The sequence below is a fragment of the Terrapene carolina genome, unplaced genomic scaffold (genome assembly GCF_002925995.2).
Source record: "Terrapene carolina triunguis isolate 2854851 unplaced genomic scaffold, T_m_triunguis-2.0 Scaffold84, whole genome shotgun sequence".
Lineage (NCBI taxonomy): Eukaryota > Metazoa > Chordata > Testudines > Emydidae > Terrapene > Terrapene triunguis.
In genome coordinates this window covers 37,229,871-37,257,201 of record NW_020664435.1, presented here as the reverse complement: position 1 = coordinate 37,257,201, position 27,331 = coordinate 37,229,871, and the positions used below count along the sequence as shown (strand labels likewise).

General features: G+C 41.0%; 2 protein-coding genes across 3 annotated transcripts in view; both read right to left on the bottom strand.

The window, feature by feature from the left end:
• LOC112102202 (macrophage mannose receptor 1-like) overlaps nucleotides 1–12,072 on the bottom strand; it is a 52,025-nt gene extending 39,953 nt beyond the window's left edge. For both annotated transcript variants that reach the window (XM_026649473.2, XM_026649474.1), the window contains exons 1-5: nucleotides 11,796–12,072; nucleotides 5,418–5,819; nucleotides 4,372–4,545; nucleotides 2,323–2,487; nucleotides 1,479–1,592 (exon numbers count right to left, since the gene is read on the bottom strand). In XM_026649473.2, coding sequence (XP_026505258.1) covers nucleotides 1,479–1,592; nucleotides 2,323–2,487; nucleotides 4,372–4,545; nucleotides 5,418–5,819; nucleotides 11,796–11,856 — 916 coding nt within the window. In that variant the 5' untranslated portion in view covers nucleotides 11,857–12,072. The remainder of the gene's footprint in view (nucleotides 1–1,478; nucleotides 1,593–2,322; nucleotides 2,488–4,371; nucleotides 4,546–5,417; nucleotides 5,820–11,795) is intronic.
• Nucleotides 12,073–16,671: 4,599 nt separating this feature from the next.
• LOC112102190 (macrophage mannose receptor 1-like) overlaps nucleotides 16,672–27,331 on the bottom strand; it is a 58,829-nt gene continuing 48,169 nt past the window's right edge. The window contains exons 21-24 of the mRNA XM_026649424.1: nucleotides 23,778–23,894; nucleotides 22,047–22,214; nucleotides 18,862–18,903; nucleotides 16,672–17,890 (exon numbers count right to left, since the gene is read on the bottom strand). Coding sequence (XP_026505209.1) covers nucleotides 17,664–17,890; nucleotides 18,862–18,903; nucleotides 22,047–22,214; nucleotides 23,778–23,894 — 554 coding nt within the window. The 3' untranslated portion in view covers nucleotides 16,672–17,663. The remainder of the gene's footprint in view (nucleotides 17,891–18,861; nucleotides 18,904–22,046; nucleotides 22,215–23,777; nucleotides 23,895–27,331) is intronic.

Here is a 27,331-nt window from a genome sequence, read left to right as displayed (position 1 = left end):
TATGGACTCAGCATTTCATTGGCATCATTATTTTTGTACTGTAGCTAAAGAAATGTGTTCAAAAATAGCTCTTTACTTGACAATGTCCCCTTAAGCACTTATGATAAAATATGAATTACAAAACCTCTGATGTAATATTCAACTGGGGTCAGGTCATACTGATATGACTGCTTAATAGTGAACTTAATGAGATAAATTCTGCCCTCATTTACTCTCATGAAATCTGAGGACACAATTTGGCCCAATATTTTTGTGCCCTGCATATTCTCCTATTGATTCTTGTGCATAATTCCAGCTCATGCTAGGAATTATATACATATGTATTGAAAGAAAAATGTACCCCAGTGTTTAAATAATCAGACACTAACAATAAAGAGAAATTGTATGCATTTAGGGGAAACATTCATATTTCTTTTATAAATTCTATTTATCTTTTAGAAAGTAAAAGAAGATAAGTGGAAAATCATATTTGCTAAAATTATTGGACACAGAGAATTTTATTACTGACCTATATGACCCATTGTCAAGGGAATGCAGAAACAACCTGGGTGAAGGCTGTAGGAGGCCAAGGCACAATGCTCCCCTACCTCTTGAATCAACGGGGTGGAGCAGGAAGTTTGATGGGACCAGCAGGGAATAGACAAACCCTGGAGTCATGGGGAAGATAGAGGCAGGCCTGACTAGTCTGGAGCTGTCTCCCAATCATGGTGTCAGGAAAGGTAGGTAGCCATATACCCTAACACCAAAGAAACTTTAAGATTTGGTGAGGGTCAGGAAAAGAAAATCAAATATATTTGTTCAGGAAGCAAATATAATGTTGAATAAAATTGGGGTTTGTGCGGCAGCTGAGATCATAACAGGAATTTTGAATTTGAGCCACCTCGTTGTTACTATGATGACAGTAGAGATTACTTCAGGGCTAGAATGTAAATGCACAGGGACTCACATGGTCAAAGACTCTTTAGGATATAAAACGAGAAGAAAGTCCCAAAAATAAAAGGAGAAACTCTGAAAAAGACTAAACTTTTCACTGCCACTGAGAACTGACACTTTGAGATGTTCTCAGATGGAGATGGTGAAGTTTAAGGGGCACAAAGAGAATGTTAGATGTCTTAATTGACTCAACATTACCTCTAAATACATGCCTTATGCAACCCAGCTGTTACCCAGACAGAAGCTATGTAGGATTTTATTGCATTTTACTTTTGATATAGGATTTTCTCTTACTTTTCTAATGAACTTGGTTTCCTTAAGATGATGATTTCTGTTTTTTTTTTAGTTTCAGATTACATATTAAAAGCATAACTCCACTGTCAGATCTTTAAAGTGGAGCTCAGCTCCAACGATGATCTATTCATATGGCTCTCATTACAAATGCTATATTTATATGTGGGATAGTACAAAATTGTAACTGAGATCCATTCAACAGTCTAGCTGCAGATTTTCATCCTTAAAACCATTCTAAAAATTACCCCTACCTAGATCCCAGTTTAAATATCTGAAAGGACTGCCACCACTCCATTGCCATCCATAGTTGAAATTCAGACTGTTAAGTCCAATCCACAGAGCAGATCTCATCCTGTCAATCAAATCTAAAGAACCAAAAGAAATTAAAATACATCATCATACATTTGTTGTAAAATTCTTTACAGGCTAATGTTTTGAAGAAGCTAATAGTTATCTGCTTAGGGGTTTCCAAAAATGTTTGCAATAAGCTTTGGCAATGAAAGGCATTAAGTGCTGCAAATAATATTTTTATTACTAAATTCACTCTAAGTTTTGATGCAAAATCATTCAAAGGCTTTATTCAAACAGAGCCTATATTTATGTGCACAATATTTATGAGAGCTGCTGACAGGATTAATCCAGTCAAGTGCTTTATATGAAAGGAAATTCCCAGAATGCTGTATTGGAATTTCTATATGAGGAACAGCTGAATTTCCAGTACTGTAAGCTTATAAATGGCAGTATCTAGTGTAATATGCAACAAAACAGCTCTTCCTTCAGTCTTATCATATCAAGGACATTTCCTAAACTACTTTTCTTTGAGGTTGATCCAAGTCCCAACAAAGTCAATGGGAATCCTTGTATTTACTGTAAAGGGAATTGAATCAGACACTTTTTAAGCCATTTGAATGGTAATTCCACATGTCGTTTCAAAAACATCACTTTCCGTGTTTAGGTTTTTTTCCTATGAGTTAGCACATATTGCTAATATTTAAAACTCTCATTAATTACGATAGATGATTAAACCACTGAAAAGTTAGTGATCCAACATAGAAAAATAACTCATTTTCACTCAGAATTGCTTTAATAATTCACCTCTCAGATACATTTGCTCATGTATCTCTGTGATACTTAATAATTCTGCATTTTGTTGCTGGCAGCTTTTCCGTGCTTGGTGCCATGTTAGAGCTGATTGGAAGTTTATCTGGTAGTCGGTGCCTGTCAAAGGGTCTGTAGTCCAAAATCTGTGAGTTTCATTATCTGCATGAGAGAAGTGGGATGCAATGTTGATATTTATTCTGACTAATGCATATAAAATGTATGATAAAATTTAACTGTGAGCATATTTGTAAAGTCACACTGCTCCAACCGAGAAAACAGAATCCTCTCTTTAAAAGTGGGAATCTGTTATTTTGCTCCATGGATGAAATCCTGACCACACTGAAGACAATGGGATGAGCCACTGATTTCAACGGGGCCAAGATTTCACCTGATATATTCAGTTTCATAGCTCAAACGTGACAATCTTCCAAAGAAAGAAATACAATGGGGCAAATCCTGCTCCTTCCTCCATGCACTACACAGCCCCAGTCATAATAGATTTAACATGGTTCCACAACAAGGGATAGAGAATAGGTCAGAATTTGGGGTTCCTGCCCAGAGTATCTACAGTCTCATACATGATAAAGCACAATTCTTGGGTGGCTCCCTGTGCATTCCCATGCTGCCATATTTGGGAGGTGGGGTTAGGCAGGCCAAGAAAGAATTAGAGTTGACTCAACAGCCATTGCACTCTCAGGAAGGAGTTATTTGTTTCTAGTTTTATGGCCATATTCAGCACTATGATGTTCATTGGCTGGTTAAGGCAGATTCACAGGTGCTTTGCATCACAGGAGTGGCACAAAAAAGTCAGAGGAAACTGGTGAATCTGGTCTTTGACTTTCTCTCTCATTCTGAAAAAACAGGAAATTAAAAGCAAATGATGACATTGACGCAATATTAAGGCTGAGATTGCATTTGTATTACCTTCTGTAAATTCAGAGTTCAGCTTCCTAGTGTGACCTTCTCTCGAACCTCATGTGTGTATCCATTTCAATAGGGTCACGGAGTCCTAGAGTTTAAGGCCAGAAGGGACCACTAGATCATCTAATCTGATCTCCTTTAAATCACAGGCCACCAACACCACCCAGCACCCGAACACTAAGCACAACAACTGAAATCAAATCAAAGTATTACAACCCACAGGAGACTAGACTACTATGTGCTACAGGCAGAGAATACGACGGACCGAGGTGCACCAGTGCTGGAGGCCTGTACCCACATGCTGCAAAGAAAGGTGAAAAAAACCAAGGGCACTGCCAATTTGACCTGGGGAAAATTCCTTCCTGACCCTACATATGGCTATCAACTGAGTATGCGGCTCTCCAGGAAGATTGTAATGGCCTGATTCTACAACCCTTACTCATGCTGGGTCAGGTTCTGTGGCCCATTCCATTCCCTTTCACCACACAGGAGACTGCTGACATCTCCCAAGGGGATATACATCTAGCATAGCCAGCTCCTATGTCTAGGGTACCCAGATAGCAAGTGTGAAAAATCAGGACAGAGGACGTGGAGAAATAGGCACCAATATAAGACAAAGCCCCGAATATCAGGACTGTCCCTATAAAATCAGGACCTCTGGTCACCCTACCTGCAACTGCAACATAGGGGACCTGCCAAAGATGGAGAGGCAATATGCTGCTGCTATCCATAGCTGACAGTAAGGGAAGTAGCCCCTGAGGCAACAGATAGCGGCTGCCTGATTCACTGGTGGTTTTATGCTGACTACGGTAGAATTTAGAGTTGCCTAGAGATACTGCTCAAAACTCTGTAGTTGATAACAGTCCCCAATTAGCCAGAGTTCTTTTTCTATAATTATAGATGCACACAGGTAACATTTTATATGGCTGCCTTCTACTGCACTAGATTTCACATTATTGCCCTGTAAGAAATGTTATAGGGTGGAGGTATAGGTTGATGCAAAATATATCAGTTCAAGTTTTTGCCTTGTGAACATGACACTGTCAGTGACATTTCAGCAGTGTTGTTCTGTTTCCTAAATATTGTGCTATTATATACTCTAAATCAACATTCAGAACTTACATTTTAATGGGCAAAATCCATACAATTGGTCTGTGTCAAAGTCTGCTGTTGTTCCACACCAGAGCAAGCCATCTGACCTGGCAGCATCTGTACACTCAGCATACCATTTGCCACTTAGCTTGAAAGGGAATACACAGGGTGCCCCATTGGCATTTCCTAGCAATGTAAACAAATCTGGGGATACAAAATGATAGACGTCAGTATAGAAATAGTAATAAAAATAAGGAAGCTTGAGGTGCCCAACTCTCTAATCTTCTGTATCACATGTGGGAGGGCCACTGCATGCATGGTCACTGATGGCCGACTGTTGCTCTCAGAGCAGCATAAGACAGCCAAGGAAACACTGTGTGACTTACACATTTGTTCAGTGTTAGCTGTGGCAGCTGGAAATTGAACCTTCAGAACTCACGCTCATGAGCTGGTGGAAGCACCTAGTTATTTTCACTAAATTCATTTTAAGATACATTTCTTTGAATGGAAAAAAAAGTGTTCCTCATATAGCTTCATTTTTAATAATTGTATATTTTTAAGTAAATATCTTTTCAGATCACTCTTAAAAGGACTTTTCATCTTCTAAAGTCACTTACAGCATTGGGAGGAACTGTACACAGAATTGATTTTCTTTTCTGATATTAATGGGCCATCAAAGTTGAAGTGTGAAGTAAGCAGAGATAAATTTGTGCCTCTCATCCAATAACTACAATGTACTTTACTAGCACATATACTGCAGCGGACTAGACTAACACAGTTACATTTAATAATTTAAAATAATGTAATTCCATTTTTGTTTTACAAATAAGACAACAAATGTTACACTTTTTTCCTTCATGCTGCTGAATAAATCATATCATGGTATGATTCATGTGTAAAGTGAAGAGTGTGTTTGCAGGGTTGGGATGTAGAAGCCCGGTCATGCTCTGCCCTAGTCTCATAGGAGAACTGAGCATGGCTGATTATACAATTAGATGAATATACATCAAATTACTCTAACACATACATAAATAAATTAGTTCAGAACAATAAAAAGATTAATTTTCAGACTGTACCTTCATAGCCCTGAGAGCACAAATCATCTGTGGTTCCATAGACCTTCCACTTACTCCTCACACCTGATTCCTTCTGCAGCATAACATTTCCTTTTTCTCTGCTGCCAGAGTTAAAAAACAAATCTTCTCCTTGGATTGCAAGAAGGGTTTCATTTCTGCATTCCCAGTGTTGGAGTTCACTTGTCTTGTTACAAGGATACAGAGTGATCATCACCTGGTCTTTCTTTGAAGGCACTCCCAAGCATAGCCTCAATGCTACACTCATAAGCTGGTGATCAGAGACCCACCTGAATTTTTGTGACTCAGTGTCCTGGTTGCAAGTGGCAGTTGTGACGGAATTAGAACTCTGAGCTTGTACACAGCGCTTGAGGTCTTTATTATATATTAAAAATATTTCATTATCTGCAAGACAAAATGAGAATAATTAATGTGTTTGGGTTGGAGAGAGGTTGAGAGGAAAACAGTAAGCCGATGTGAGGTGTTGTTTTATTGAATCAAGAATGGGCCTTTTACTCATGGCACGTGATTGTGGGTTCAAGTCCCACTTTCAGGAGCCCTAGTAAGTAGGAAGGGAAAAAAATCAGGTGTGACTTGTGCATACACAACACAAAGAGACAATCAAGCAAAGAAAAAAATGTAACAATTTATATTATACCACATTTTAACAAAGCAATAATTATAATGGAACTTTCTTTTTTCCTTTAACTTTGTCCCCAAAACACACTTCTTCCAAGAAGTTTTTTCTGGTTGCACTAAATGCCTCAATAATAACTATGTGGGTGAAACCACACAATCACTACTCTCTTGAATGAACTCACACAAGAAAATGATAAAAGATAAAAATACCCTATCACCTGTGGGTGAACACTTTTCACAAAATGATCATGCTATATCTTACCTATCAGGTCTCATCCTCAAAGGAAACCTGCACAACTCTTTCAAAAAAAAGAGTCTGGGAGCTTAAATTCATAACTCTGCTAGACACCAAAAATCATAGACTGAACAGAGACACTGGATTTATGGCTTATTACAAAAATCTGTAACCCACTAACCCTCTCCTTTTGTCCCATGATTGCAGAGATGTTAACGGGTCACTCTGCCTTGAATGGTCCCTTACAATATGTGCTAGCTACTTATGCTAAACAATCTGTTCCACCTTGCATTTTGCTGTGACACTGGGAGCACCTTTCCCAGACCTGAGGAAGAGCTCTGTATGACTTGAAAGCTTGTCTCTCTCACTAACAGAAGTGGGTCCAATAAAAGATGTTACCTCATCCAGCTTGTCTCGCTAATATCCTGGGACTGACATGGTTACAACTACACTGCATACAAAAATAATAGTTTGTTATCCAATGTCCTTTCATTAGTGCAGTTAAAGTGAGAGTCTAATATAACTTATACAATCAGATGATAGGCAAATTCCAACTACAGCAATGAAACACAGAATGTGAAAGTATGGTTAAGCAACATTACAATTAACATAAATAGGGAAGGCTAGAACTGGCATTTCCTCTATAGAAGTAGCTATGTTCCAGCTCCCTAAGCCTTCTAGCTCTGGGGCTTACACAAGTGTTGAAGGACTCGTGTGTAGCATTTTATACAAATTATTTAATGAGCTAATTTTTATATTTGTAAATAATTTGCATATAACCATAAATCTCATCTTATGGTCAACACACTCTGCTCCAAGCTATGGCAAGGATACGACACAGGGGCAGGATATAGTATTAGATAGGAGACCGGGGTATCTGGGTGATCTTTGGGTGTAAACAGAGTGCTGTTGGGTGACAGCTGGGTGTTAGGGTTTTGGGGTGAGTGTGTGCTACCTGGGAGGGTAGCTAAGGTGTTACTGGAGGGCTATGGTTGCTCGGTGGCCGGTGGGGGGAATTCTTGCTGGAGGAGCCTGAGCCGCCTCACATGTTGCCACCACCTGCTCCTGCTGGCTGTTCCTTCCCTGCTCAGCTCCAACAGGGGGAATTCAGCAACAGAAGAGGCAGAGAGGCTGCTTGGCCTGGCAGAGCTGGTGCCACACGAGCCCCTTTGTGACAAGGCAGAACAATTACCCATAACCCAGCTGAGGAGGATCCATCTGAACTCTGAGAATGAGTGACAAGGCTGCCAAGAGCCTGAGCATCAGCTGAGGAAGCCTTTTTCTCGTTTATTTGTTATCATTGTGTATTCCTGTGTGGTCAGTGCCAGGGGCCTCTTACTTTATTCTTCTCAGTGGAGGCTAAGAGGTCAAATTGTTTTTAAATGGCTAAAACAAAACAAAAAATTAATGATGGGGGGGGGGGGGGGGGGGGGTCAATTGCCTCAATCATCTGTATAGATGTTAACTGTATCTTGTTACATTAACTTTTCTAAATCAAATGAATATACTGAATATACCTTTATGGAATTTTAAAATAAAAATAACCTCTTTTAGATGTATAATAGGCCTTGGCCCCTTTCAGCCCTACCTCTGATCAGTGATTTTAAACAAGTCTATTGCCCACAATTCCATGGGATGGTGTTCCAAGAAGAAGGAATGCTAGCCAGAGATGGGCTCCACCTAACGAAGAGAGGGAAGAGCATCTTCGCAAGCAGGCTGGCTAACCTAGGGAGGGGGGCTTTAAACTAGGTTCACCGGAGAAAGGAGACCAAAGCCCTAGGTAAGTGGGAAAGTGGGATACTGGGAGGAAGCACAAGCAGGAGAGCATAAGGGGGGAGGACTCCTGCCTCATACTGAGAAAGCAGGACGATCAGTGAGTTATCTTAAAGTGCCTATACACAAATGCAAGAAGTCTGGGAAACAAGCAGGGAGAACTGGAAGTCCTGGCACAGTCAAGGAATTATGATGTGATTGGAATAACAGAGACTTGGTGGGATAACTCACATGACTGGAGTACTGTCATGGATGAATATAAACTGTTCAGGAAGGACAGGCAGGGCAGAAAAAGTGGGGGAGTTGCACTGTATGCAGGGCCGGCTCCAGGCACCCGCTTACCAAGCAGGTGCTTGGGGCGGCCGCTCCGGAGAGGGGCGGCACGTCCAGGTATTCGGCGGCAATTCGGCGGACGGTCCCTCACTCCTGCTCGGAGCGAAGGACCTCCCTCCGAATTGCCAGCGCAGATCGCAATTGCGGCTTTTTTTTTGTTTTGTTTTGTTTGGCTGCTTGGGGCAGCCAAAACCCTGGAGCCGGCGCTGACTGTATGTAAGAGAGCAGTATGACTGCTCAGAGCTCCGGTATGAAACTGCAGAAAAACCTGAGAGTCTCTGGATTAAGTTTAGAAGTGTGAGCAACAAGGGTGATGTCGTGGTGGGAGTCTGCTATAGACCAGGGGAATGAGGTGGACGAGGCTTTCTTCTGGCAACTAACAGAAGTTACTAGATCACAGGCCCTGGTTCTCATGGAAGACTTCAGTCACCCTGATATCTTCTGGGAGAGCAATACAGCGGTGCACAGACAATCCAGGAAGTTTTTGGAAAGTGTAGGAGACAATTTCCTGGTGCAAGTGCTGGAGGAACCAACTAGGGGCAGAGCTCTTCTTGACCTGCTGCTCACTAACAGGGAAGAATTAGTAGGGGAAGCAAAAGTGAATGGAAACCTGGGAGGCAGTGACCATGAGATGGTCGAGTTCAGGATCCTGACACAAGGAAGAAAGGAGAGCAGCAGAATACAGACCCTGGACTTCAGAAAAGCAGACTTTGACTCCCTAAGGGAACTGATGGGCAGGATCCCCTGGGAGAATAACATGAGGGGGAAAAGAGTCCAGGAGGGCTGGCTGTATTTTAAAGAATCCTTATTGAGGTTGCAGGAACAAACCATCCCGATGTGTAGAAAGAATAGTAAATATGGCAGGCGACCAGCTTGGCTTAACAGTGAAATCCTTGCTGATCTTAAACACAAAAAAGAAGCTTACAGGAAGTGGAAGATTGGACAAATGACCAGAGAGGAGTATAAAGATATTGCTCAGGCATGCAGGAGTGAAATCAGGAAGGCCAAATCACACTTGGAGTTGCAGCTAGCAAGAGATGTTAAGAGTAACAAGAAGGGTTTCTTCAGGTATGTTAGCAACAAGAAGAAAGTCAAGGAAAGTGGGGGCCCCTTATTGAATGAGGGAGGCAACCTAGTGACAGAGGATGTGGAAAAAGCTAATGTACTCAACGCTTTTTTTACTTGTCTTCACGAACAAGGTCAGCTCCCAGACTACCGCACTGGGCAGCACAGCATGGGGAGGAGGTGACCTGCCCTCTGTGGAGAAAGAAGTGGTTCAGGACTATTTAGAAAAGCTGGATGAGCACAAGTCCATGGGGCCAGATGCGCTGCATCCGAGGGTGCTAAAGGAGTTGGCGGATGTGATTGCAGAGCCATTGGCCATTATCTTTGAAAACTCATGGCAATCGGGGGAGGTCCCGGCTGACTGGAAAAAAGCTAATGTGTGCCCATCTTTAAAAAAGGGAAGGAGGAGGATCCGGGGAACTACAGGCCAGTCAGCCTCACCTCAGTCCCTGGAAAAATCATAGAGCAGGTCCTCAAGGAATCAATTCTGAAGCACTTAAAGGAGAGGAAAGTGATCAGGAACAGTCAGCATGGATTCATCAAGGGCAAGTCATGCCTGACTAACCTAATTGCCTTCTATGATGAGATAACTGGGTCTGTGGATGAGGGGAAAGCAGTGGACGTGTTATTCCTTGACTTTAGCAAAGCTTTTGATACAGTCTCCCACAGTATTCTTGCTGGCAAGTTAAAGAAGTATGGACTGGATGAATGGACTATAAGGTGGATAGAAAGCTGGCTAGATCATCGGGCTTAACGGGTAGTGATCAATGGCTCCATGTCTAGTTGGCAGCCAGTATCAAGCAGAGTGCCCCAAGGGTTGGCCCTGGGGCCGGTTTTGTTCAATATCTTCATTAATGATCTGGAGGATGGCGTGGACTGTACCCTCAGCAAGTTTGCAGATGACACTAAACTGGGAGGAGTGGTAGATACACTGGAGGGTAGGGATAGGATACAGAGGAACCTAGACAAATTAGAGGATTGGGCCAAAAGAAATCTGATGAGATTCAACAGAATCTCAGGTTAGTCACGCACTTCTACAGACTAGGGACCGAATGGGGCTAAGCAGCAGTTCTGCAGAAAAGGACCTAGGGGTAACAGTGGATGAGAAGCTGGATATGAGTCAACAGTGTGCCCTTGTTTCCAAGAAGGCTAACGGCATTTTGGGCTGTATAAGTAGGGGCATTGCCAGCAGATGGAGGGATGTGATCATTCCCCTCTATTCAACATTGGTGAGCCCTCATCTGGAGTACTGTGTCTAGTTTTGGGCCCCACACTACAAGAAGGATGTGGGAAAATTTGAAAGAGTCCAGCGGAGGGCAACAAAAATGATTAGGGGGCTGGAGTACATGACTTATGAGGAGAGGCTGAGGGAACTGGGATTGTTTAGTCTGCAGAAGAAAAGAATGAGGGGGGATTTGATAGCTGCTTTCAACTACCTAAAAGGGGTTCCAAAGAGGATGGATCTATACTGTTCTCAGTGGTACCAGATGACAGAACAAGGAGTAATGGTCTCAAGTTGCGGTGGGGGAGGTTTAGGTTGGATATTAGGAAAAAAGTTTTTCACTAGGAGGGTGGTGAAGCACTGGAATGGATTACCTAGGGAGGTGGTGGAATCTCCTTCCTTAGAGTTTTTTAAGGCCAGGCTTGACAAAGCCCTGTCTGGGATGATTTAGTTGGGGATTGGTCCTGCTTGAGCAGGGGGTTGGACTAGATGACCTCCTGAGGTGCCTTCCAACCCTGATATTCTATGATTCTATGAATTCAGGGCCAACCATGATTTGGCCCAAAAGTTGTTATTCAGAGTTAAATATGCACATCCAACCTTAACTCTGCCCTGTGCCAATGCCCACAACCAGTTTCTGTCTATATCTTTGACACATTCTTACACACAAGCTTATATATTTCTAACAACAGCCATATACCCCCACTTTAACATCCAATTATTTATTTGCAAGTCTCATCTTTTCATTTACAAGCTCATCTAAAATGGAAGAAGGTACACATCCAATACGTTTTATTCTTTTACATAGATATATATTGCTGATTAAATCAGATCCTACAGGAATCAAGATTGTACCTGAGTGTGTCTGCCTCTGCTGTTACTTCTGCTCCCCTGCTAGGCCCGGACCCTGCTGCTACCGTAAATATTTACCTTCTTCTGAGAAGGATCCAACACATCTGGATAAGCCTCTCTAGCCCATTTCTTTAAAGCACTCAGATTAGGATTAATAATAAATGCAAAATAAACAGACTGGACCAGAGTGTCAAAGGAAAAGCAAAAGAAGGAGAAGCACTTTCATATCCACTCTGATACCGGAGACAAAACAATGACTTACCCAGTAGCTGCAAAGCACTGTGAATGAGAGAGATAAAAACCAGCAACATGGAGAGAGTCATCACAAATGTTTAACTCCTTTCCACCAAGAGATGCGTTGTAATTTGTTGCTGTCAATAAAATCCTTCTCAAACAAGCTAGGTGGCAGGTCTTCCTCAGTTTCAAAAGGCTGACAGATCAGGGGAAAGCTCTCGGCTGTAAATAAGGAAATATCCTGTCACATGTGGCTTTTTAAAATAACTCAAATTCACAGTGTAAACTTCGCTCCTAAGAACAAAGTTTCCTTCCATAGAAATGCAGGCAGTAAAGTAGTGACAGATCAATACTGTTTTTCTGGATTTACGTTAGTTTAACAGATAAATCAGTTGTTGGACTGTCAGGTCAATCAACTCTCTAGTGAAGGTATCAGGGAGCAAACAGAATAAAAGAGCAAAGCTGTTCCCTTTCCTTCAAAAATGAACTTTAACTCTCAAAAACATACTTAGAAAGCCAGCAGTGGAGCAGAGAATAGAAAACAGGTCTTCTGACTCCCAGGCCTTGTCGTTGCTTTAAAAATATATCTATTTTACCTCAAGGAAACTAATGTACACGAGCTATCCTGAGATTAAAAAAAAAAACAGTGAAGACAAGGCACTTTAGTTGTATCATGAAGTAAACTAGGCCGGGTCAGCACGATATATCTGCCTGGGGTTGACCTTGCATAGTTTACCTCACAGCAAAACAAATATGCCTATTCTTCCCTGTGTTTTTACCTCAGGATAGCTCGTGTACATTAGTTTCTTTGAGTTAAAAAATACACCTTTTTTAGCAGAGAAGGCAAGTTGTCAGGGCTGTGCCATCATGTACCCTATCCCCTGGACCAAGCTGCCATTGAAGCATTAGGAATTTAAAATATTGTAGACAAAAATCCTGAATGTCAAAACATTTGGAAATAGCTAAGGTTCTAACACTAACATTACAGCTGGCCTTTATCTTAGTTTATTCTCCATTTGCCAGAGAAAGCCTCCTTCTGAAAAAGAGACTAAGGCTACTAGGTACTTTTGAAAGTTTCACCCCATGTGCTGTCTTGCGTCACCACAAACTCCATAAAGCTGACTTTCTACCACCTGACCTGCTACCTGGTTTACATTGTGTAAGCCAAGAGTAAACTTACACAGTATGTTTAACATTTCTTCCAGCATGAAATGAGGAAGACAGGGGTGGGGAAGATGAAGAGGGGAAATAGCATGCATGATTTTATATTTTTTTGTGAGTTAGTTCTCACAATTACGGATTGCACTATTTGAAAAATATGATTTAAAAGACAAAAGGCATTCAGTAGCTAAAGAGTGAAGGCATCACATCTATCAATGAGGACACACTTCTGTGAAGGGAAAGTTGTATTGGAACCTGGCAATCAATGGTGACACACCTAATCAGGACATTATGGATCTGTATATATGCTAGAAGAGTTGTGACTCAACAATTAATCTACATAGTTATTCTTCCTCATATACCAGGTAGGCTGAGAGAAGCGGCAACTTGAATTAAAGGTGGGTAGGTAGCTGTGTGCTTATGTGCTCATAAAATCCAAAATCAGATTTACCAATGCAGCAATAATGAAATGGAGAGGTCCAAATGCAAGAATTAGAAAATAGAGCTGGTTGGAGAAACTTTGAACCATATTCCATCAACATTTAAATGCTTTGAGAAATCAGGTCAACTTAGCTGGAATTCTGTTTCAGAAGAATGTCCCATTATAACATTTTCATAATGAAACATTTCAATTATTTCAAAATGACTTCATTTAAAATCGTTTCTGTTTTGTATGATACATTATGAATATATCTTATAATACAAAATAATAAACAAAAGTATGAATCAAAATGAAATGTTTCAGTTGACCTGACTACTTTGCAGAGAATTTCACAATGTGGTGTTGGGGGGAGGGAGGGGTGGGTCCAGTTTAGAAAAAAGCCAGTTTTTGAAATCTCAAAATTCTTTGCAAAATGGACCTTCCATCCTCCACACAGTTCTATTAGACAAGCTGTCTGCTATAACAGCTCAACATAAACTCAAGAGGGAAGGAAAATCCTTAAGGAGCTCTGAATAATGGGAGGCATTGGATAAGCTGCTGAATTCTAAAGAAATGCTGATAAACAAAATAGCTATGGAGTGTAAGGTTTTGCCTGTTTCCTGTCTGACTACCAAGGAGTTCATCCAGGCCAGCTTCAGACTGTTTCACTACCCCTTTTTTTACAACAGCAGGAGAGCTAGGCAGGAAGTTGCCTCCGCACTGTCACAAACTAAGAGGACTATCATATGGCTTAAGAGAGAGAACAGCAATAGACTTACTTATTTCAGCCACAAACAGTCCTGATTTCTTAAAGGGACCACTTTCAAATTAAATTCTCAGAAAAAGCATTCTTCACTCAAAGAATAAGTGGTGTAACATACACTGGGGGTAGGCTGGGAGGGGGGGTGAGATACACTATGTTATTGATACTCAACAAATAACTTGAATTCCCACATTAAGGGCAAATGAACTTTAACCATGAAGTCAACCTGGTTAAAATATTTTGAATTACAATTTATTTTGAAAAAAGAACAGGAGTACTTGTGGCACCTTAGAGACTAACAAGTTTATTTGAGCATAAGCTTTCATGGGCTAAAATCCACTTCATCGGATGAATGCAGTGGAAAAGACAGTAGGAAGATATACATATGCACATACACAGAGAATATGAAACAATGGGTGTTACCATACACATTATAACGAGAGTGATCAGTTAAGGTGAGCTATTACCAGCAGGAGAGAAAAAAAACTTTTTGTAGTGGTAATCAAAATGGCTCATTTCCAGCAGTTGACAAGAAGGTGTGAGGAACCGTAGGGGGGAAAAATAAACATGGAGAAATAGTTTTACTTTGTGTAATGACCCATCCACTCCCAGTCTTTATTCAAGCCTAATTTAATGGTGTCCAATTTGCAAATTAATTCCAGTTCAGCAGTCTCTTGTTAGAGTCTGTTTTTGAAGTTTTGTTGTTGTAATATTACGACTTTTAGGTTTGTAATCGAGTGACCAGGGAGGTTGAAGTGTTCTCCAACTGGTTTTTGAATGTTATAATTCTTGACGTCTGATTTGTGTCCATTTATTCTTTTACGTAGAGACTGTCCGGTTTGGCTAATGTACATGGCAGAGAGGCATTGCTGGCACACAATGGCATATATCACATTGGTAGATGTGCAGGTGAACGAGCCTCTGATAGTGTAGCTGATGTGATTAGGTCCTATGATGGTGTCCCCTGAATAGATATGTGGACAGAGTTGGCAACAGGCTTTGTTGCAAGGATAGGTTCCTGGGTTAGTGTTTTTGTTGTGTGGTTGCTGGTGAGTATTTGCTAATTTGTTTTTCTAAAAATTTTTAAAATGTTCATGAAATTTTCAACCAATTCCATTATGAAGTCAGTTCTTGCAAGATGCGCTGCAAGGGAAAGCATAATTTCATCTGAGATCAAAAAGCACTTTGTAGACCTCTGGGTATGAAATGAAGCTATGTCCACCTCAGAATTGGCTTATAGGTACATGACTATGACAAAAGGAATGGGTTTGAGGCCAGAAACCAAGGAGTAATGAGGGTCCCTCCTACTCTAAGTCTTACAGAGATGGCTCATGTTATGAACTTTATGATGTGAACTTCTAATATTTGTTTTCTATTGTCTATTGGAAGCAATTTTATCATTATTGATAAAATGAGCGACAGGGGATGGATCACTTGATGATTACCTGTTCTGTTAATTCCCTCTGGGGAACCTGTCATTGGCCACGGTCAGAAGACAGGATACTTGGCTAGCTGGACCTTTGGTCTGACCCAGTGGGGCCATTCTTATGTTCTTATTGGTTTTGATAGGAAACAGATGGTGCAGTATTTCTAGCTCCTGTTTCCACTAGTTTTGCTAACCGCTCTCTGTATTATAAACTTACATAAGAACTTAAAAGTGCTGCTTCCTTTTTCTCTATTTCTTATGTAAGTTACTGTTTCTTCATTACGGGACATTAAACTACTTGTGTGTTTTTGAGCACCTTTGTCTTTGTTTTGTTTGTGTATCTGGATCAAAACTTCACTAGACAAACCTCCTTTAAACAAGAGGAAGGGGATTCAAACCGTGGTGACATGAGGATCTGGCCTTTGACTTTGCCTGCCATAGAAAACCCAGATTAAAAATCATGTTCTTTTTCACCTCTAAAACATAACTGCCCATTTTTGAAATGTAGAAACCTGTCTTTACCTATTTAGTATGAGGGTTATCTTAGGTACCTACCATCATGTCACCCAGGTGCCACCACAAAATAAAATAAAACACATCCTTTCACCCGGTCCTTAAAGAGACAGAAACTGACTCTCCCCTAAGCCCCCTCCCCAGCCATCAAACAATGAAGGACCCTAAGTAAAATGTCATTATTTGGAAAAAGCCAAATAAAGGAGTATCGTGAACCATATTTTAAAAGTAGCCAGACATTGGGTCAGAGGGATTGCAGAGGAAAGGAGTTCCAGAGCAGGGGCTCTGCTTTGAGGAGGGTTCGGTTTTGCAGGTTTTTCTCCTCAGAACACTTGATTTCCTGGCTCTCTCTTGTTCCTTGGACACAGGTCTTTCTGCAATCTGGCACAGATGTCCTAAGATTTACAGAAAGGTAAGAGAATCCAGTATGGCTGTCAGGTGGAATGCTACCAAGAAATGTTGGTATGTCATATGGTCCAGAGCATCTCAATTCAAGCATTGTTACAGTTTCCAAAGAAAGTCATGGAGGGCGTGATAATGAAATGCACAACCCATGTCAAACTGAAATAAAAATGGGCACAGACAGCTTTATTTTGCATCTGCCTACTATTTATTTCTCTTTTTAGACAGGCATGTTGTACATACTTTATTGTTCCCCCATGGTCTTAGCCAATCCATCTCACAAGTAAATGCTTCACTTGATCAGCATCTCTGCATGCTAAGCTCATCATTGCTTATCTAAGTAACAGATCCTTTTGTTTACATATTTAATGTTGTTAATTTGAAGCTGATATAAAAACATTCATAGTCATAGAATCTTATAAAAATGCAAGCCTGTAGCAAAATAAACAGCCTTATTTATTTTACAAAACTTCAAACTGAAGGTATGAATGAGGGGAAACCATTTACATTTGACTTTCATCTATTCACATATTGTGAGAAAAATATTTTAATCCACACATGATTAGCTTACAGAAATCGTATTACAAAGTCACAAGCTAAGATTATAATACTGAACTAATAAAGTGGGTAAAACAATTTGTGTAAAAGTAAGATTATTGTAATCTATTTTGTATATCTAATTTATATATATTATATAATATAATTACATATATTATATAATTATAAATTATACATATCAAAGTTATCTTGACTGAAATAACACTACAGTCTTTTAAATGTTGAACTCATGTATAGTCTAAACAGCTGGATCTCTTGAGTGATATTTATAGGATATCTGCTTTGCTGAGACAATTCTCACTATTCAGCTGTCTTGACACTCTTTATGGGTTATGGCGATGCAAGACTCTAAAACCCAAAGATGCCTGAGTGTTAATTCACACTGCTACGTGTTTCATTTTAGTTTTCTTCAGTTGTCTATTTGCAATACTTGTTAGTTAGCCACACTGTATATGTTCAAAAGTCTCCTCCTATGAAATTGTTCTAGGACATTTTCAAGATTTATAAAAGGGATAATTGCCTCGGCTAGTAGGTATACATGCAGAGCTCAAAACAGTGTACTGGGAGAATGCAAATTTGCGTAAGATTTCATTCATTCCAATTACATCATTTTTTCTCAAAATCAGACATGCAATTCAGTTATTTTATCACACTAGATGACAGTGTGTTCATTTTGATCTTTCTTGTCCACAGAATCCTTTGTGTCACTCTCTCCGGTTACAGTATCTCTGTGTTCTAATAGCACATTATTGAAGCTGGCATCTGTTTGTAATTTATTTTGTCTTTTTTTCCTGAATAAGAAATAGGCAGTGAGTCCTGCTCCTACTAGAATAAGGACCAGAATAATTAGAATCCAAACTGTGCTGTGGGCAGGTGCTTCTGAAAATAAATGAAAAATAATTACTAGAGAGACAATTGTTATGATAGATATTAGGCAGCAGACTAGAGAAAAAACATTGGCTTGAGTCTCTTCTCACTCACACTGATGTAAATCAGGAGTTAATTCCTTTTGAAGAACCCTCAAACATCCTATGACCCCTGTGCACTGTTCAGGCAGCAAAAAAAGACCAGAAAGCTAGCTCAGCCAGTCTACTGATGATTTCCCCAGCCTAGCATACTGTCTCTAGGTCAATCCCCTCCCAGCCCTGAGCATGGAGAAAATGGCTGAGATAAAGAGGAAACAGTCAGGGTGCCAATGCACTTCAGCTATCCTGAGATGCCACAACAGCCTCATGGGGTCATAGGTAGCTCTAAGTCATGCTGGGGATGAACTTAAAGTCACCTTCCTTCCCCCAACCCCTTGACCCCACCTACAGTCCTATGTTGAGTGTAGCTCATAGAGTAGGGAGCATTTGGTCAAATTGCTGATTTACACCTGTGAGGCCTCCACATACGGGCATATTGGGGAGGGGAGAGGGCAGGCCGAGGGGCGGAGCACATGGAACTTTCCTTGATCCCCAGGCTGTGCCACAGTCCTTATAGGTGCCTATAGCCTAAGGGTAATCTGGGGGTCATTTAGCCCCTGGCTGGCCCAGGATCAGGGGAGCGGAAAGGCAGTATTTTATGTTTGAATATATTGTCAGTTTGCAGATATATTTTTTGACTGTAAAGAAGTGACACCATGGAAAGGAGAATATGGAAAAAGAATAACCTTACCCCTCAACGTTATTCAAAACTCACCCCCACTTAAGGAGGGAGAGAGTCCTGCCCTTAGGCATGAACGAGATATATGGATATTTTAGGACACCGACATGCATTTTATAGTAATTATGTCAGAAAACACAATAAATAACAGTTATGAACTTATGTGGATTTATCTTTGAAGTTATTTGTCAGGAAAATAGTCCTACCTTTCTTAATTATTAGATTCTCACTTGGTTGAGCTTCAATCACTTGCAAAAACAAAAACAAATAACCCCACATTTAGTCAAAATCTGCAAACATCTGCATTTTACCCTTAAAATGATATATGCGGTAAAGCACACACTGTACAAACAATTACTGCTTTAGTGATACCGCTTTATTCATTTATTGTAGATGCATTTGCTAAATGAAACTAACAAAGATGAAAAATGTGATACCCACTTTAACTTGACATTCATTGTAGCAGAACCCAAACACTTCAGTGATAAAAATTTCTTACTGTACTTGCTTCTTGATTAATAATCAAATAACATCCAAATACAGTGAGACCCTGATTCATGAAGGTACTTAAGCATGTGAGTAGTCCCATTGACTTCAATGGCATTACTCACGTGCTCACAGTGAAACATGTGCCTAATGACCTAATGTGGCCTAATCTGAACACAGATATTTGCAGTTGTCATTCTGCCAAAAAGGTTTGGGAATTACTTAAAACGTGTGATGCACCAGTCATATTATATAGCTCATTTAATGATAATCCACAAAGAATGGCCAAAAACAACGAGGAGTACTTGTGGCACCTTAGAGACTAACAAATTTATTTGGGCATAAGATGCATCTGATGAAGTGGGTTTTAGCCCACAAAAGCTTATGCCCAAATAAATCTGTTAGTCTCTAAGGTGCCACAAGGACTCCTCTTTGTTTTTGCTGATACAGACTAACATGGCTGCCACTCTGAAGGAATGGCCAGTCTCCCACCCCCACTGTTCTGACCACTTTCCCTGTTGTACCTCTCAGGCAGTGCAAAGATACTAGATCTGGCCACAGTTTCCTAGCTGAGAATTCTCCCTGTGGGAAGGCTCTGCTGATGCAAAGACTCTAGAACTGGCTCCTATACCAACTGCCCACTCAGCCCTGGCATAGGTGGCTCCCTGATGGCCCGAAATCTCTTGCACTGAAGAGATCTCAGTACGGGAGAGAATCTGGCCTAACATGTTCAAATCATGAAAAAATGCCCTAATTTTCTGTACTGTACACAGCCTATTCAAGACATAGTAGGTTTTAGTTTAACATGCTCCAGTATTTGCAGCTCATATATTCTGCATCTACAGGGTTCAGTTCTCAAACACTTGATTTGTACCAGCTCAGTTGTCTTATGCTATTTCTCTGTGCTGTACAATAAGTGTGATGTCTGCAAGGCTTTTAAAATTAATACCACTTACCAATACTTAAATGGCAACTGGATGATTATGAACTCAAGTGCAGATTTCAAATATGGGCAATGGGATTTCACTGCTATTAAAAGGCAGACTGTATCTTTCAGACACAGTCCTGAGCAGGAGGCAATACAGACCTGCACATCTCCAACGGGAGCACCCCAAAATGTCATGCTGGAGGGAGGCATAGTGCCTTCCAGTGCATACAGGAGAATAGAGGGAATGTGCCTACTATACCACCATGTGATCACAGCTATGCTCCCTTTCTGTCTCAGTTAGGGTGACCAGACACCAAATGTAAAAAATCAGGACGGGGGTGGGGAGTAATAGGAGCCTGTGTAAGAAAAAGACCCAAAAATCGGGACTGTCCCTATAAAATCGGGACATCTGGTCACACTAGTCTCAGTTGTGGCGGGGCCCTGTTTTGGGGAACAAAAAGTTAGGAAGGCTCCTTGCACGTTCACCCCACATTGTGCTTCCACATAGTGGCTGGAGATAATCAGTCCCACAAGTACTAACCAGGTGTCAGCACTGACTTAGTACTTTCCAATATATTTGGCAACAAAACGTAAGCCTTTATTGGTCTATAATGCTATGAACTCATGATCTAAGATACAGGAGAATTGTCTCAAATCAGGCACTCACTCATCTGGAAGGCCCTAATGCTACCGCTTGCATGAAAAGCTGATGTCTGGGGCAATTACACCCACTTAGGAGAAGAGACTAATAATAGGTGAACCTCACAAAATGTAGAACTTATACCAATCTGTGTAGGTTGCAAAACTGGACAGGAAATCAAGCTTTTGTATCATATTTCTAGTACTTGCTGTTTGAGTTGAGTCAGAAATACCACAAGAGTAGCATAGCTCATGATATTTTGATATATCTGCTTCCTGACAAAGGCAGATGGTGCACAGAAATAAGATAAATGCTAACCAAAACATTTTTTTTCTAGCTTTTAAAAGATTTCTATTTGAGTTCTGGATGAATATCCAGTTTAGTGATTGCTTAACCGGAATTGGCCTTCCTCCCCACCACTGGAACACAGTACACCATGTATCTTCACATGGCAAGAGGAAGAAAAGAAAATCACTTAAATGCAATTCTTGTTCTCCAAAGGCAAAAAAAAAAAAAAAAAAAAAAAAAATTAAAGGAGGTTGGAAAAGGAAAGAAAAAAATTCAGAAATGTTTAAAGAATTTTCAAATTCAGTAACATCCTGAGTTATTATTTGAACATTCTTTGGGCTGTGCTCCCAGAGTGCAACTATGTGGGAAAGTCTGAAACTGTACGAAGTACATCATGGAGGGTACCCAAATCTTGATATTACTCATGTGCCTATGCAGTAGTCACTGATACTAGGTAATAAATAAGATATCGGAACATCTACAGCAGTAGGTGGAAGGAAAGCCTGAAAGGAAAGCCAGTGAAGTTACATGCAGTTAGTTTTGGGTAAGCCATATGAGGCATACATTAAATTTGCACAAGAATTGGGGAGGGATACTCAACTGGCCCATTAAACTTTGTAAAACTTAGAATATTTTTTTAAAATCTCATATACATTTTGTTACTTGCTCTTTCTTAAGTTTTGCTTTCCCCTCCCATTTACCACCTCAGCATGTTAGAGCAAATTGTACCCTTGCATTCTAAGTATGGACAGAGTCACAGAACATGAGCTGAGGTTTTTGATATTTGAATGTGAAATGCAGAAAAACTGGCTCTTCATTATATTTACACATGATATTTGTGAGTAGGGCCTTTAATCTGTGGTATTTACCTTATGTGAATGTTCAGACATTTTTGGCTTTATGTTGTAATCACAAACAGCAAAGGAGAAATGTGGACACACTGTACTTCACACAGCACAAACATATGTATTTTGTAGTATATGTACTGTGGCATTACTACTAAAATAAAACCATCAACATCAAATCATAGGATTTAACATATCACTTACTCTTTGGTTTCTTACAAATGGACCCCTTTTGGGAAGAGCAGGGAATGGTATTCCAGTACCCAGACGATGCAGACATTTCCACACAGTACTCAAACTGGTTACTTGAAGGCTGTCCTTTATTCCAGTTGACAAAATCTACTGCAGTTTTGTCTAGCCATAGCCACAACCCTAATGACAAAATGCATTAAAAGGGTAGAGATAACTCACTATAGACAATCTTGGTTAATATGTGTCAGTCTGAATTTATATTTAATTTTCTTAGTTTCTAAAAGGAAAATTAAAAAAAAATCTTCGTGGTGCTTATTTCATGACATGCGAATAGATTTTTACTTCCCTTTATTCTTTTCCAAAGGAAATACTGCCTTTATCTTTGCAAATTATGATTCTTAGATATGGAGAATTACATTTTCCTAGTTTTCCATGATATATGCCCATATTTCTCAGGTATATGGGACAAAAGTTTCAAACTTGGGGATTAGGCACCTAAATCCACAAAGTCAGGCAACTTTTATTTAAGTACCTAAAGTCATATGTCGGTAACTCCCACTGAAAAGAAAGCTGATTTTGCTGAAGTGCTTAAATATAGACACTTACATACTTCACTTTGGGTACCCTGGTTTGAAAATTTTCATCATAGTTTCTCAAAGATCTTAAAGATACTGGAAGTATTTGGTGGGAGGGGAGAGAAAACCTTCTGATTACATTAGACTGAGGCTAATTTTGCTCCTTTCCATTCCAGCGTTCTCTTTCTTTGTTCTCCAAAAATCCTGTTTTCCTGGTAACCGTAAATCTAATTCTTTCCTTATAGCTTATGACCAGTACTGATTAACTAGTCAGCAGCTGCGGAAAGAAGACATCCTCTAGCCAGGTTCACATTGTTTTCTGAACTTAGGCACCGGTCAGGACAGCAAGAAAAAAGACTCTATGGGACCAAATTTGGCCCTGGCTCTGCTCCTTGCACACGAGTCAAGTGAGGTGTAAAGGAGCTACAAGAGGATGGGGAGAATTTCCCTGGCACAGGAGCAGTGTAGGGCGATGCAAGATGTGATATGCTGCCCCCTTGCAGGCCAGCAGTAGGGGCCATGGTGGAGGTAGTGATGGGAGAATAAGGAGATATTCAAAGGGATGGGAGAGGGCATGCCACAGCACTTGGTGCTATGTGAATTCTGGACTGCAGTACAGTCCATAGGCATCTGCGAGAGACCTCTATGGACAGCTCTCATTTTGGCCCCCATAACAGCCAAGAATATGGGCAGTGCAAAGGCACCTTTGTCCCCTCTTCCCGTGAACTGCACCTACTGTGTTGTGCATCTAAGGAGGTGTATGAGAATCTATCCTGTTACGCTGTTCCGACACTTATTACAAAACGTAGCTAATAAGCATAAGGCCATTGAATTCCTTAGGTCTCCATGCAGGCATAAGGGTCCACCCATTTTGATCTTATTACATGCTTGGGCCCTAAAACTGAAACCAAACCGAAGAGTCAGAAATCTCTCTCTTTTACAATATTTCACAGGACATACTTTTGCTAGATGAAACCAACACCTCCAAGTAAGATTTTCAGATTAAGATACCATAGGTCTAATTTGTTTTTTGTAACTGCTTAGTAATCTTTCCAGATGAATTTCTATTTTCTATTCATTACAGCCTAAATTATGACATATTTTAATCAGCTTTCAGTCTATTGAATACAGAATATGTATGATTAAATATCAAAACTAAAATAATTACCATCAACGTTTCTATATATTCCTGTCCAAAACCCACTTGTCTCTCCTTTATGTGGCTCTATAATGTCTGCTAGAAATTTGGATTCAGCTAAATCTTCTATTGAAACCAAAGTAGCACCTGCAAAACATTAGGAAACATATAAGTTGTATCCTGCCATAGAAACCAGTCTCAGGTTATGGCTTTTGATACAGTACAAGGTTCTGTAATACATAAATGCCCCTGCAGTTAATAGGGTGTACACGGATGTATGAATAAAGGATACAGAGGGTGGTAAGGATGTAGGGGAGGGCACAGTCTGGATCCTAAGTGATGTAATCGAAAATAAAGACATGGATTTCACTGCAAACATAATTTGAAAACTTTAGGTTACATCACACAGAGTATTATTTTGAGGCTATTGGGGAAGCATATTTTTACAGACAATATATACCGATGGTTGTCATTCTTGTTTGGCAAGTGAGCCAAAATAGTGTCATGGAACCAGAGGTGAAAGTAAGCTGGTCCGGTCCGGTATGGCATACCAGCAAGAGCCAGTACGCCGTGCTGGACCAGACTGGCTTCCCCAGGCTGGCGATTTAAAGGGCCCAGGGCTCCCCGCAGCAGCCGGAGCCCCGGGCCCTTTACAGCGCCGCTGGAGCCCTGCCGCAGCTACCCTGGGGCTCCGGCAGCGGGGCTCGGGCGGCACTTTAAAGGGCCAGGGGCTCCGCTGCGGTAGCGGCGGCCGGAGCCCCGGGCCCTTTAAATCGCCCTTGAGCCCCGGGGCTCTCAGCTGCCTCTGCAGCTGGTAGCTCCGGGTGTGATTTAAAGGTCCCGGGGCTCCCAGCCACAGCCGGAGCCCTGGGGCCTTTAAATCTTGATTTAAAGGGCCTGGGTATTTAAAGGCCCAGCCTCTTCCAGTTGAGGCCACGCCTTTTCCAGATGAGGCCACACCCCCTGCAGCAAATGGTTATGGGATTTGGTTTGTGGGGAATTTTGTGGGCTAGAGATCCAAAAGTGTTGGGGTGAAGAGGGCCTTGATGGGGGTTAGGAATGAAGGGGCTCATTCCCCCAGGCTGGGGTAACTTCTCCCTCCTTACCCTAGTCTGTGCAGCATGCAGCTCTGGATGTTGGGAAGCTCAGCAGATGGTCCCACCACCCCTTGAAGCATCACTTTCCCTTTCCCTACCCTGGAATGGAGTGGTGTGGAGGTTGAGGAGCTGCTCTTGGATTGGTTGGCAGGTGAGAGATGAAGGAGCATGGCACAGGCAACAGCATTAGGAAGAAGAAAGGAGAGAGCTACTTCTTTCTTCCCCTCCCTAGATTACTGGTGGGTCCTACTGATGAGGGATTTTGCAGCTTTCAGGCAATGGGTGCAACCCACTTTTGGACCATGCCCCACCTGTTGATAGATACTATGATATAACCACAGTTTGGGAATTTTTGTGTGTGTGCTCCTGTTTCTAAATTTATAAGGACACTCTGAAATGGTTTCGGACAAAAATTGAGGTTTTCAATTTATGATTAAAGAACATAAAAACATAAGAATGGCCATACTGGGTCAGACCAAAGGTCCATCCACTCCAGTATCCTGTATACCGACAGTGGCCAATGCCAGGTGCCCCAGAGGGAGTGAACCTAACAGGTAATGATCAAGTGATCTCTCTCCTGCTATCCATCACCACCCTCTGACAAACAGAGGTTAGGGTCACCATTCCTTACCCATCCTGGCTAATAGCCATTAATGGACTTAACCTCCATGAATTTATCTAGTTCTCTTTTAAACCCTGTTACCCTGTTATGATCCTAGTCTTCACAACCTCCTCAGGCAAGGAGTTCCACAGGTTGACTGTGCGCTTTGTGTTTTAAACCTGCTGCCCGTTAATTTCATTTGGTGGCCCCTAGTTCTTATATTATGGGAACAAGTAAATAACTTTTCCTTATTCACTTTCTCCACACCATTCATGATTTTATATATCTCTATCATATCCCCCCTTGGTCTCCTCTTTTCCAAGCTGAAAAGTCCTAGCCTCTTTAATCTCTCCTCATATGGGACCGGTTCCAACCCCCTAATCATTTTAGTTGCCCTTCTCTGAACTTTTTCTAATGCCAGTATATCTTTTTTGAGATGAGGAGACCACATCTGTACGCAGAATTTAAGATGTGGGCATACCATGGATTTATATAAGGGCAATAAGGTATTCTCCGCCTTATTCTCGATCCCTTTTTTAATGATTCCTAACATCTTGTTTGCTTTTTTGACTGCCGCTGCACATTGCGTGGACGTCTTCAAAGAACTATCCATGATGACCCCAAGATCGCTTTCCCGATTAGCTGTAGCTAAATTAGCCGCCATCATATTGTATGTATAGTTGGGGTTATTTTTTCCAATGTGCATTACTTTACATTTATCCACATTAAATTTCATTTGCCATTTTATTGCCCAATCACTTAGTTTTGTGAGATCATTTTGAAGTTCTTCACAGTCTGCTTTGGTCTTAAATATCTTGAGCAGTTTAATATTGTCTGCAAACTTTGCCACCTCACTGTTTACCCCTTTCTCCAGATTATCTATAAATAAGTTGAATAGGATTGGTCCTAGGCCTGACCCTTGGGGAACACCACTAGTTACCCCTGTCCATTCTGAAAATTTACCATTTATTCCTACCCTTTGTTCCCTGTCTTTTAACCAGTTCTCAATCCATGAAAGAATCTTCCCTTTTATCCCATGACAACTTAATTTACGTAAGAGCCTTTGGTGAGGGACCTTGTCAAAGGCTTTCTGGAAATCTAAGTACACTATGTCCACTGGATCCTCCTTGTCCACATGTTTGTTGACCCCTTCAAAGAACTCTAATAGATTAGTAAGACATAATTTACCTTTACAGAAATCATGTTGACTTTTGCCCAACAATTTATGTTCTTCTATGTGTCCGACAATTTTATTCTTTACTATTGTTTCAGCTAATTTGCCCGGTACTGACGTTAGACTTACCAGTCTGTAATTGCCGGGATCACCTCTAGAGCCCTTTTTAAATATTGGCGTTACATTAGCTATCTTCCAGTCATTGGGTACAGAAGCTGATTTAAAAGACAGGTTACAAACCATAGTTAATAGTTCTGCAATTTCACATTTGAGTTCTTTCAGAACTCTTGGATGAATGCCATCTGGTCCTGGTGACTTGTTGCTGTTAAGTTTATCAATTAATTACAAAACTTCCTCTAGTGACACTTCAATCTGTGACAATTCCTCAGATTTGTCACCTACAAAGGACGGCTCAGGGTTGGAAATCTTCCTAACATCCTCAGCCATGAAGACTGAGGCAAAGAATTCATTTAGTTTCTCTGCAATGACTTTATTGTCTTTAAGTGCACCTTTTGTATCTCGATCATCCAGGGGCCCCACTGGTTGTTTAGCAGGTTTCCTGCTTCTGATGTACACCTCTACACCGATATAATGCTGTCCTCGGGAGCCAATAAATCTTACCGTGTTATAGGTGAAACCGCATTATATTGAACTTGCTTTGATCTGCCGGAGTGCGCAGCTCCCCCCCCCCCCCCCCCCCCCCCCCCCCCCC